This window comes from Glandiceps talaboti, chromosome 10, assembly GCF_964340395.1.
Source record: "Glandiceps talaboti chromosome 10, keGlaTala1.1, whole genome shotgun sequence".
Classification (NCBI taxonomy): Eukaryota; Metazoa; Hemichordata; class Enteropneusta; family Spengelidae; genus Glandiceps; species Glandiceps talaboti.
The window spans coordinates 19,159,072-19,172,749 of NC_135558.1; the positions used below are offsets into that span (position 1 = coordinate 19,159,072).

General features: G+C 36.8%; 1 protein-coding gene and 1 pseudogene across 1 annotated transcript in view; both read left to right on the forward strand.

Annotated features, from left to right (window-relative positions):
* Positions 1 to 12,787, forward strand: part of LOC144440928 (superkiller complex protein 2-like) — a 29,634-nt gene extending 16,847 nt beyond the window's left edge. Inside the window, exons 19-24 of the mRNA XM_078130394.1 lie at positions 3,902 to 4,281; positions 9,590 to 9,800; positions 10,392 to 10,502; positions 11,240 to 11,458; positions 11,913 to 12,053; positions 12,587 to 12,787. Coding sequence (XP_077986520.1) covers positions 3,902 to 4,281; positions 9,590 to 9,800; positions 10,392 to 10,502; positions 11,240 to 11,458; positions 11,913 to 12,053; positions 12,587 to 12,787 — 1,263 coding nt within the window. The remainder of the gene's footprint in view (positions 1 to 3,901; positions 4,282 to 9,589; positions 9,801 to 10,391; positions 10,503 to 11,239; positions 11,459 to 11,912; positions 12,054 to 12,586) is intronic.
* LOC144441213 (uncharacterized) lies at positions 4,912 to 9,315 on the forward strand (annotated as a pseudogene).
* Positions 12,788 to 13,678: the final 891 nt, after the last annotated feature.

Here is a 13,678-nt window from a genome sequence, read left to right on the forward strand (position 1 = left end):
AAACGACAACAAACCAACGAACAAACACTGCCCTCCCCCCTTTTATTTTTTTATTTTTTTTGTTTACTTGTTTGTTTGTATGTATGTATGTATGTATGTGTGTGTGTGTGTGTGTGTGTGTGTGTGTGTGTGTGTGTGTATGTATGTATGTATGTATGTATGTATGTATGTATGTATGTATGTACGTACGTACGTACGTACGTACGTATGTACGTATGTATGTATGTATTTGTAAACAAAACTAACTGAGCCTGAGCACCCTGTGGTAATACCTTATCTGGGATGGATAGCTTTTATGAAAGTGTGATGGTAGATTTTGACACACAAACAAAGTGAAAGACAGTTCATGCAGTTTACAACACTGACTTTACTATGATGTGTGATTATTATTATAGCAATACTACAACCCCCCCCCCCCCTTATACATTATTCATGATCTATGTATTAGATTTGTCTTTCTCCTTTATTACCTAGCAACTACATAATATTTACCTTGTGGTAAAATATGAAAAGATGTTTTAAAATAGTTACCATTCAACATTTATCTCCATTGTGCTACAAGAAAAAAATCTCAAAAATAAACCCCATAAAACGAAAACAAAAAACTAACAACAAAACAATCAAAGTTGCAGTGATGACAGTTTTTGTGTGGAGGCCAGTCTTTCCCTCTTGAAAATCAATCCCTTGGATCAAATTACTGGGAAAATACCGCCCTCAACAAAGGGATCAAAATCTCTCCCCTTGGGTTTTCCCATGCTGAACTGTGACCTTTACATTTCACCAGAAGGACTCACAGTAGTAGGTAAGACATCTTCTCACTTTGTCAGAGAATCGTAAAAATTTCAACGTATTTCAATGCCATCCATGATTTCAGACTTGACAAATGTAACATGTAAGGACCATGTATCATGCCAAATGCTGTATTTTGTGAGGAATTCTTACTTCAAGTGGTTATTTTGTGGTTTGAAACTTTTTTTGAGAATTGTATGGGTGGGGTCACAGTGTGCAAAAAATGTAAGGCTCAAAAGAAGTTGAAGAACTGTGATGTTCATTTAACTTTACCACAACTTCATTTGTGTCAAAATGAAACTTTCTGTATATCAAGTATATACATGCAGTGTTTTTTACTAAGTTTTGGGAATCCTACGATCAAAGGAAAATATCTGGTAAAAATTACATCAAAATCCTTACTTAACTACTGAAATGTTTTACCACATTTTTGACAGGCCTCGTTCAAACAAACATGGGTGACTTTTCTTGATTTTTATCTACACACTATGATACTGCTTTCACAGAACTACTAATTTAAAAATGAAAATAGTTTCTGAGACTAGATATAGATACTTTTCTCAGAATGAACGTAACCTGCAAATTTGAAAAATGGAAAACTTTTTTAACAGACTGGTTGAAGTACACTTTGAGTCTGTGTAAGCTAGTAATTGATGTGAAAGATGTACTAGTCCGGACACTTGGTTATATGACACTTATTTGATGTATACAAATGTACTGGCTCTCTGTTTGAAAGTTTTCTGGACTTTCTGACAACTACGAACTCCAAACTACCAAGTCTCAAGTCTACATACCAAACATTGCAATGTGTGTACAAATTACAATCCCATATGTTATTAGTAAAAACAACTGACTTCATTTATCATTCAGATGTCACATTCCAGACTGTTTAGATTACAAAGTTTGCAGATAAGAATCACTTCACTTTATCACCCCACACACAACTTGACCCCCTAGGTTGTCAAAGAATTTGAAGTGCTACTTTGCTAGGGAGTATTTTCGTATTTAGTTACCCTGACTTGCCACTGATGGCTCACTCTATCTCTGTCTGTGTCTGTCTATCTATCAACCAGTCTGTCTGTCTGTCTGTCTGTTTGCTATTCATCTTTTTTGGTAAAACTCTGCAGAAACCTTGTGAAATATTTTAACAATTGCCACAATGCCAGCCTAGGAAGTTGGCAGTAATTACTGGCAAATGCATTTGCCGGTGATAACTGGGCCAATGCCACTTAAAGTCTGGAAATACCGATCGACACTTTGCCAGTGAAAATTGACATTTACCTGCATTTCGCATCTGGAACTTGGGCATTTAGCAGGTAAAAACTCAGCCTCCCATAATTTAGACATAAGAGGAATAGGGCTAAATATAGATTAGTTGTCAGTACCACTGGCTACAAATTAATTAATCAACCTGCCAGACAAACAACTTTGGTTGACATTCCAATTTAGAGTTACATAGTTTGAAACATTGATTCTATTTTGATTCTTTAGAAGAAGACATTTGTGTACAAAACCATCTTCCTACGTGAACATACCATATGATAGGGGTACATTTCAGTACTTTGATGTCAATAAACTAAACTTTGACCAAATTTAACTCTTCTCTTTTTTTTCTTAATATTCTTGACATCTATAAACTTTGTGAACTTCAGACTTATTCATCTTTGACATAAACCACTACTGCTTAATAAACTCTTGACCATTACATCACAAACCAGTTGTCCCACAGCTATCCAACCAGTGCTAACAAACATCTGTGGTAACTTTCCAATCCCTAAGGTTAACCTCTCAATTAGTCAACACAACATCAAATACTCATGATCAGTTAAAATCTGGAACTCTGTGCTCATGACAATAAGAACAATAGACAATAGCTTGAAAACACAAATATCTTCTGAGGAATAACCTATCTTTTGTCTCTTTTCATCTTGCCATGACTGTAATTTTATTTCTGTATGTAAGAGCTTATGCTTGTTACATATTCTTATTTTACTGTTTTTTGTATCGTCCATGAACTTCCATGGATTTATTTATTTTTGCCACCAACATCTTTATCTCTTTATTTATGTAAAATTGTAATTTTTTGGTTGTTATTGTGAAACTTGTACCCACCCAAATTTGCATGTCTGGTCCATAGACCTTGGTTAGTTCCTGGGGAACTATTTTCATGGCCCTCACCAGAACTGTTCTTTCTGTTGCTTTCAAAGTTTGTGTATATATTTCTCTTCTCTGGTAGAAAAAATTTCAGTTCAATCAATATAATAATGATTAAAACTCATATTTACTCTATTTCATTAACTAAAACAAGTCAGTTAACATTTAGTAACATTCCTTTGCTTTTCTGCATATATACTGACTAATTATTTACCAGGTATATTAGTGCACATCATAGCATTATATGGACAATATTTATGTAGCGGCAATGAATATTGATTTAGAAATCGGTAAACTTTCTAAAGTGGTGCGACGACGTGAATTTTTTTTCTCTCTCTCTCTCAAATTAGTAAATACACATTTTTTGACACTTTACACACTCTGTTCTATCATATTTATCTCTTGAAAAAACTTCCTTTTTCTTCGAAGCAGTTTAGGCTTTGTATTTAAGCAGTCTTGGCATGTAGGGTAGATTTCAGCTGTTTGTTCTCCTGATATCAGGAATAAATAAGGAACGGGAAAGCAAAAATTATCGAAGAACCAGAACCAGACTTTTTTTTATTGGCCTAAAATTCCAATATGTAAATCTGATAGCAGTGTTTGCTAATGTTGTTTAGTTTTACTTTACTCATAAATATTGAGGAGCATTTGCTCCTAAAATTTAGATTTTACGTGCATTTTGCTCCTAAAATTTAGATTTTACGTGCATTTTGCTCCTAAAATTTAGAATTTACCTGCATTTTACTCCTAAAATTCTGAGAATTTGCCAGCATTTTGCCCAGGAATAACATGCCAAAAAAAATTTTTAACTTCCCAAAAAAAATTTTTAACTTCCGTGGCTGAGTTCATCTATTTTGACATTCAACTTAAAATGTCAAATGTGAATCTGAAATCATTCACAAGAAAGTTAGTCAGCTTATTGACACTAAAACAAAGTAACTTTTTTTCTTTTTTTCAGAAAATTGTCGTGTCCCATCCACATGCATTGAGGGCGCTATCACCAGGTCGTATCATCACTGTGGACAGCAACAAACACAAAAACGCTTTAGCAGTATTATTATCAACAAGTGGCAGTCCAGAGAGAACTTTCACTATACTTGTACTGACAGAGAAAAATCAACCCCAAAATTCGATCAGTAAAATTATCGACGGGAAGTACTTGGAGGTTACACCTATCACGACAAGCAGTCAGAAACTGTTTCACCCAGAGGGGCCTAGTGATCATGCAATAGTACAGATTAAAGGGGAGGATATCGGTGGAATTACAACCAGAGTTATTAAGGTTTCCGCTGATAAGATTATAGATGATTTCCGGAAGAGGCAACAGCCACGTTTCAGGTACTTTGATTTATTTCTAAGCTGTAGAAATTTAAGTACAAATATAAGATACTGTAACCTTCACTTCCTGTCTAAAAATACTCAAATAGCACTCCTAGTGGCCAAACTAAAAAAAAAAAATCTTTTGTCTTTATGATACCTTGACTATGGCATCCTGAGAATTTTTTATGCCAAAACATAGACTAGGTTCTATAAAACTATAAATTTATTGTATTGTAATATGATGGACACCACGGTGGCTGTGAATACACACCTAGTGTTGAAACTATTAAATCTTTTGTCTTTATGATACCTTGACTATGGCATACTGAGAATATTTAATGCCAAAACATACCCTAGGTTCTATAAAACTATAAATTTATTGTATTGTAATATGATTAATATGATATTGGCACTACTACTGTGACAATGCACCTAGTGGGGAAACTATTAAATCTTTTGTCTTTATGATAACTGGCATATTGAGAATGGATAATTATATGCGTTTCAAAGATTAGCATATAATTACTATCTATTCGTTACGTAAGTGAATTCCTGTCATTGGTTGGTTGTTGTGATTCACAGGTGTTGTGTTGGGGTATATATGTGTTTAGAAGTCCTTTGTTCGTCAGTCTCGGTTGTCTCTGCACGATGGCAACAACAGCAAACCCTGAAGGCAGCAGTACTGCCACTACTACTGCCGAATCCTTTCCGCCTGGGGTTGCTTCGCTTGTTACCAGTATTACCGGTTCAATAACGACTGTGGTAGAAAGCAAGTTAGCTCAATTCAAAAGGGAGCTGAGTTTGGACACTTCAGAGGCTATTGACAGCGCCGGAAAGCAAGGGGCGACACGTACGAATTCCAGAAGCCGGGCAACAAGCAACAGTTTGAACACCAAGAAAAAGTGCTTGACAGCTTGGAAACCGCACTCGATGCAGTCACAAAAGGAGCCATAGAAAAGGCCAAGAAGTCACTTAAACAAGGTATTGGGCTTGTTTCTCAACATATAAAATTAATTAAATTGGCGGACAAGAGCGACTTTGGCTGGGGGACAGTGAACGAATATATCTCCGACGAATTGGCATCTGATACTGACGATGAAAAACGAATGCAACGCTCGGAGAGAAGAGCTGAACAAAAGATTAAGAAAAAGAAACAACGTTCTCGCTCTGGTAGACAATCTTATTCGTATAATTATGATCAGTATGCTCCTAAACAACGCCAGAGTAACCAGTCACAGAATTTCTCACCGTCCACATCTAACTTCCAGCATCAACCTTTGGCCAGCACTTCTAGCTTTCGCATCGGCCCATGTTTCCGTTGTGGGCTCTGGGGGCACTTGCAGAACAGGTGTACTTCACCAAACAGCGGCAGACAACAACCTCAACCTGCAGCCAGTCAACCTCAAGAACCACGCACATAATTCTGCTAGGTCTCAAGCACTTGATTGTGACAATGATATTGACTTTTCGTTGCAGTATGATAAGACTATTGAGCCAATTTTGTCTAACAGTTCTGTAGTTGGTAATTTGCATCGTTCTCTGTCATTTTGGGAAAGTCAGCTAAATTGTCCACCTTTTGTTAAATCAATTATTTCAAATGGTTACCGCTTACCTTTCTCTCAATTTCCACCATTTGCATTCCTACGCAATAATGCGTCATGTAACATACATCGCACTTTTGTTAGTGAAGCTATAACTAAATTACTTGTAAATAGATGTATATCTGAGCACTCTTCTCCTCCATTCTGTGTTAACCCTCTTTCTGTGGCAGAGGGGAAAAAGCTCAGATTGGTTCTCGATCTTAGGCATATTAACAAGTATTTGGTAAATACATCTTTCCGGTACGAAGACCTGAAAACGCTTGCTCAAATGTTTGGTGAAAATTATTACTTGTTCACGTGGGATTTAGAATCTGGTTATCACCACGTGGACATTTTTCACGGCCACTGCAAGTATTTGGGGTTTTCTTGGGATTTTGGCGGGAAAGTAAGGTATTTCACTTTCAATGTATTACCGTTTGGTTTGAGTACGGCCTGTTATTGCTTTACAAAATTGTTGAGACCATTGGTTAAACGCTGGCGGGCTATGTCACACGCGTCAATCGTCTATTTAGACGATGGTATTTCTGGTCACGAATCGCTAATTTCTGCCAGCGCTGCTAGTATTATTCAACGAAGCGATTTGGTGAAAGCGGGTCTGAATGCTAACGAGCAAATGTAATTGGCAGCCAGTACAGATTGGCGAATGGTGGGGTTTCATGATAAACACGTTACGTCATCAAGTCGGAAATTTCAGGTGCTTTAACACTCGGCAGGTGTTCAGCACGTCAACTTGCGCGTATTGCTGGCTTTTTGATTTCCTTGTCTCTCGCCGTGGGTCACGTTACCCGTTTATTTACTAGGCAAATTTACATGTTAGTCGAGTCTCGGCGTTCGTGGTCGCAGTTTTTACATTTGACGGACCCTGTTGTGCAGGAACTTCGGTTTTGGCATAATAATTTGGATGCACTGAACGTTTTCCGAATCAAACCGAAATTCTCCGCTACGGCCATTGTGTATTCAGACGCAAGCAATACGGGCTTCGGTGGCCATTACCATTACAATGAGCAGTACTTTTATTCCCGCGGTCTATGGGATGATGTTGAACGCGCAGAAAGCTCCACTTATCGCGAACTACAAGCAGTGCTTTTTGTTTTGGCTTCGCTCCTCCCTTTTCTACAGCATAAGAAGGTACGCTGGTTCTCTGATAATCAGGGCGCGTGTAGAATAATTTCTGTAGGTAGTTCTAAGCTGCTTCTTCAGGATATAGCTGTTAACATTTTCGACATTTGCTGTTGTAATGACATTCAGTTAGAAGCTACTTGGATTTCACGTTCTGAAAATGAGAGAGCGGACGTTTTGAGCAGATTTATTGACACGGACGACTGGTCGATTAATCCATCATTGTTTGCTATGTTAGATAGTATTTGGGGACCTCACACCGTCGATCGCTTTGCTACTTACTATATATAATACCCAACTTCCGCGCTTTAATTCTGCTTGTTGGAATCCCGGTACAGCTTTTTGTCAGAGTTGGGTGCAAGAGAACAATTGGGTCTGTCCGCCAGTCAAGCTTGTTTTACCTGCCATCCGACATCTTAAATATTGCTCTGGTAGAGCCACGTTGATTGTCCCCGAGTGGTCATCCGCTATATTTTGGCCAGTTCTGCGTCCTCAGCCGGGAAAGTTTGCAGATTTCGTCAAATTTGTAAAAGTTCTTCCTAAAATTGACGAGCAGATTACGCCGGGTAGATTACAGCAATTGCCTGTCGGTTATAAACCCTCGCCATTTATAGGCTGCCCAGATTTCAATATGTTAGCGTTTAGGTTGGAGTTCCCTTGATCGCGATGATGTATTTTTGCTGCGTGGACTCTCTTTCGAGAGTAAAGGGCCATTCGGTCTAGGTTACCCGTTTGCAAGGGCTTATTGGCTTTCGCCACTGTTTACCCGTTATGGGATCGGACTTTCTGTCATAAAAAAAATTAATTTTTGTTATTTCATTTGTTCATGGGAAATTATTGAACATAGGATATTTACTGTATCTTTTTCGAACCAAAATATTGGCCAGTTCTGCGTCCTCAGCCGGGAAAGTTTGCAGATTTCGTCAAATTTGTAAAAGTTCTCCCTAAATTTGACGAGCAGATTACGCCGGGTAGATTACAGCAATTGCCTGTCAGTTATAAACCCTCGCCATTTATAGGCTGCCCAGATTTCAATATGTTAGCGTTTAGGTTGGAGTTCCCTTGATCGCGATGATGTATTTTTGCTGCGTGGACTCTCTTTCGAGAGTAAAGGGCCATTCGGTCTAGGTTACCCATTTGCAAGGGCTTATTGGCTTTCGCCACTGTTTACCCGTTATGGGATCGGACTTTGTCATAAAAAAAAAAAAATAAAAAAAAAAATAAAAAAAAAAAAAATAATTTTTGTTATTTCATTTGTCCACGGGAAATTATTGAACATAGGATATTTACTGTATCTTTTTCGAACCAAGATATTTTTCAGGTAGAGGATTGGAAATCAGAATTGAATAATCCAGCTCTGAGGAATCTATGTGAAACCATTCCAGATGTGATGCTAGCATCGAAAGCAGGTACCACTGTATCCAAGTATACCAATGGTTGGATTCGTTGGAAGGAGTGGTGTTCTGTGAATTTATCAGCGGATGCTGCATTCCCAGCCAAGCCAGTTCATATTGCAGTTTATCTCAGAAGTTTATTGGATGGTGCAAAAACAGCAGCACCGTTGGAAACTGCGATACAGCATCAGATGATGATGGCTGGTATACAAAAATTCGTTGGGGATATTTCTAAGTTTGGCACTCGCAGTTTCAGAGCAGGGGGAGCCACTGTAGCAGCCAATAGCAATGTTAATGAGAGATGTTTGGCCAGACACGGCGGGTGGAAATCAACCAGCTCTAAAGATAGATATATTGTCGATTCCCTAAGTATGAAACTCGATGTAGCTCGGTCACTTGGGGTGTAAACCTTCGTATTACACTTGAAACTACTAACTAGCTTTTCCACTCTCGTGGGGTGTTCGACAACCACCGCATACTACCGCATATATTCTGTCTTGTCTTTATTTATTAGTATGATACAGTTTAGTATAGATTGGATAATTATATGCGTTTCAAAGATTAGCATATAATTACTATCTATTCGTTACGTAAGTGAATTCCTGTCATTGGTTGGTTGTTGTGATTCACAGGTGTTGTGTTGGGGTATATATGTGTTTAGAAGTCCTTTGTTCGTCAGTCTCGGTTGTCTTTGCACGATGGCAACAACAGCAATTTTTCCCTTTATGTAATATCTTATAAAGTTTGATGTCAACTGTAAATCCTTCACCTTCAAGTATTAATATCAGATTTTTCATGGATGCTGTATTTCAGTTTATAATTCAATTGTAATTTATTTGTAACTGCTTCTGTAAGGGGGGAGTCATGAAATAAAAGTGGTGGATGATTTCGGGGATACATAGTGTCCATCGTGGGGTGTTCGACAACCACCGCATACTACCGCATATATTCTGTCTTGTCTTTATTTATTAGTATGATACAGTTTAGTATAGATTAGGATTGTGACAACACCCTAGTGGCCAAATTATTAAATCTTTTCTCTTTTTGATAACTAGCATATTGCACTTAATGATATGACCATGAAAGAGTTTATGGCTGATCCATAAAAGTCTGCTGTCTTTCATCTGGGTGTAATCCACATGTTATTGTTTGCAAACAATTTTGTTCTTTGTGGTAAAATTTGAATACTGTTTCATCTAATTTGCATTTTAGGAATGACCCACCTGGTCAGTCATGCAGCATTGCCACACAGGAGTTGCTTCGACTTACAGAAGCCAATCCAGATGGACTTGAAACTCTTGATCCAGTTTCTGATTTACATATCCGTGATATTGACCTGGTAGAACAATTTCATAAAAAGGCTTCCTTGGAAAGTTCGGTTGAAAATTTCAACTGTGTGAACTGTCCTCAATTCTTAGAGCATGTAAGTTCATCTTTTGTTTTATACATCATACATGTCCATCATTCTTTATTCCAATATTTTGCTATACAAAGTTTTCATCTCTTGAATATCAGTTTTCTGATTATCAATCTGAACACATGTTTCTATAGTGTTTATTGCATATTAATGATCCAATTTGCATATCACAAATACTTGTTCTACCAATAGAGTTGTACGAATCAATTTTTAAATTCTTGAACACAAATTTAAATTAGTGTCTACTGCATATAAATGATTTAATTTACATATCACAATTTTTTATCGTAGTTTATCGGAATCAATACCTAGCATTATTTGCTATTTCATGAATTCATTTAATATTAAATTTAAAATGAACGGTGCAAACAATTATTGATAGTACCTACAAAATGTGCAACCAATGTTTTGAGTAATGTGTCCTTTACAAAGATGACCATGTTTTTTACACTGCCAATGTGTGTAGTGTCATAAAATATTTTCAGCTAATCTGATAAATTTTGTTAATGATTTGTGAAACTTCTAAATTGCCCCCCCCCCCCCCCCCACGGCGAAGGAGACAATATTTGAGTCATTTGTTTGCATTTTGTTTTTTAGTTTCAACAAATGCATTCTAATATGAAAGTGAAGGATGCCTATCAACATTTAAAGTTCTTACTCTCTGATCAAAGTCTTCAGTTACTTCCTGAGTATCAGCAGAGAATTGATGTAAGTAGAGTCAATCTTTACAGTGTCATCACTAATTGAGAATGTGTCGATTTGTCCTCATTAGCTGTGACAGTGAGAAAAGTACATTGTTAAATTAGCTATAATGTTTACTTTACTATTTCCTCTGGTGATAAAGTGTGTAGCCTGGCCAGTTTGGTTTATGGCTTGATTATGTAATTATAATATTTTGTAAAACAGCTGTTTCATCACCTCTAAATTGAATGTAGCTGGCACATAATTACAATAAGACAACCAAGAAAGTTAAACCTGTTACACTGGTATGATTTAGTTCCAAATTGATTTTAAAAAATAAAGAAGTACAAAACCTTGTAGACACATCACTTTAAAGTTTGATTAGGATGTTGCTATACTTGTCTTGTACACTTCCAACATAGGATGGTTGGATTATTATGATGGAAATTAGTTATGAAAACTTTGTTTTTTGACACAGAGACATAAACAACTCGTGACTAACAATAGCAGAGACACAATAAACATAGCAGGGTCATTTGTCCAGTCATATTGAATAGTAATAAGCAGAAAGTAATGGCAATTTGAACGTTTTGACTCATATTTCGAAAACAGCAGTACCAGTGACATAGACATGCATTGTCGTGATATAGACATGTAGGACGACCAGAATATATACTCCATATTTTTTGTTCAACTTAGCCTGTGCATGGTATGATATTTTATGGCCAACTTCCAACTTACAGTGTATGTGATCTCATTTCTAGGTATTGAAGGCATTGAGATACATTGATGATGCCAACACTGTACAACTGAAGGGTCGGGTAGCGTGCGAGATCAGCAACCATGAGTTGATAATAACCGAGTTAGTGTTTGAAAATGCACTGACATCATTGGAGCCAACAGACATTGCAGCATTGTTGTCATGTATGGTGTTTCAAGAGAAGAGATGTAGTGAACCCAAGTTAACAGAGATTCTGGAACAGGTAGATATTTTATTCTCATCAACCCACCCCTAACTTTACAGGATAGATTTATTATTATTACCGGAGGGGGGAGGGGGAATATGCACATCCTACTACAGGTAAACATTTATCAATGTACTGTACACACAGCCATCCACTTCATATTGAAAGTACTCAAGGGGGGGGGGGGGTGTTGTTTAATAAATTGTACCCCTATTGTACCTAACCTAAATTTAACCTGACTCTGAGTCGACATTAACTGTTCATGTTTTTTTTTTATGTTCATTAAGATTCAACTCTGTGTCGATTCAACTGGCTAAGTGAGATCCCTAATAAAGAGCCACACCTGTATATAAAATGTACAGTACATTTCCACACAGCACATACACACCATGTCATGATGTAAAACATGATTTGTTTGACAAAAAGCATTTCATGTTCTGATCTAATGTAAATGTGTGATATCAATCTCCAGGGCCAGGAACGTATTGTATCCGTAGCAACTCATATTGGAGAATTACAAGTTCAGTGTGGATTACGTATCCCTGTGGGTGACTTTGTAGAGCAGCTAAGATTTGGTTTGACTGAAGTTGTGTATGAATGGGCCAGGAAAATGGTAAGATATTATCACTGTATCAGAAATAATTTATAGAAAATATGAAGTTGACATGAATCATACTAGTGCATGTTTTTACAATGAACTAAACAAGCAATTCTAATTAAAGAGATAGTAATTATTATATACCGAATATTTGTATACACACGGGAAGTATTGCTTCCCATGTGTAATTTAATGAAGAGTTCACGCATCATATCAAACCTGTGTAATCATTTCCCATGTCACACCCTAGCACACTTTCCCTATTAAAATATGGTAAGTGATGCACTTGTTAACATATGTTTGCTTTGTGAAACAAACCTTAAATGTAACAACATAAACTACATCAAGTAATGCAATGTATTTTGGAACTGGAAGATTTACCATTGCAATATAGTACATCATGTACAAAATTTGGAATTTAGGAATCAGTTGGAGATGAAAACTTTGCAAAGTTCTCAGGTACAGAAAATATAAAGTGAACGTGGAAACTTATAATTGCACTGTGTACACATTGTATTATTATACTGACAGTATGTTTGTATCTGTAGCCATTCTCTGAGATAACAGATCTAACCGATGTACAAGAGGGTATCATTGTGAGGACAATTCAACGTCTGGATGAAGTGTGCCGAGATGTACGCAATGCTGCCCGAATCATCGGAGACCCAGTACTTTATCAGAAAATGGAAGAAGCATCAACGTCCATCAAACGAGACATCGTGTTTGCTGCCAGCTTGTACACGCAGTGAATAAGTAATATTTCTCAATTTATTTACAAATTGCAAACTAAGATATTTTTGCCACTTAAAGTTTTGTGATTTTGCAGTCGACTACATTGTATTTCCCAAAGATTGATGTTTATGAATTCCTAAGCCTGATACATTCAGTCTTTAGTGAAAGTCCTAAGTTTACAATACAATGACCAATGTGATGATAGCCCAAAACTATAGTAAAAGTTACTGTATTACTGTAGGTGCTAATATTAAAAAGTAAAAACTGTGTTCCTGCAACATATTTTGTTGTTGTCAGTTGACTGACAGCATCAACATTTTGTTGTTGTCAGATGACTGACAGCTGCAACATATATTGTTGTTGTCATTGACTGACTGCTGCAACATATATTGTTGTCCATTTACTGACTGCTGCAACATATATTGTTGTTGTCATTGACTGACAGCTGCAACATATATTGTTGTTATCATTGACTGCTGCAACATATTTTGTTGTTATTGACTGAGTGCTGCAACATATTTTGTTGTCATTGACTGACTGCTGCAACATATACTGTTGTCCATTGACTGACAGCTGCAACATATTTTGTTGTCGTCATTGACTGACAGGTTTGTAGACAACACAAATTATTTATGTTTTTTGTTAAATTGTACATGATGTTATAAGGATATTGAAATTTCAACTGTATTAATAGAATTACAAAGTAGTGTGAATATCGTAAGTTCTAAGAATTCAACACGATATTGAAGTCAGGAAAACTTTCATTTTTGTCAGCACACTAACATATTATGTACCTTGCTGTAGTTTGTTGCTATATTTAAAAACATGTACAGAATACCAGAAGTAGCAATTCTTTGCCTCAGTGAATAGTTAATCTTGCTGCCAAGGTAACATAGTGCCACCTAAGT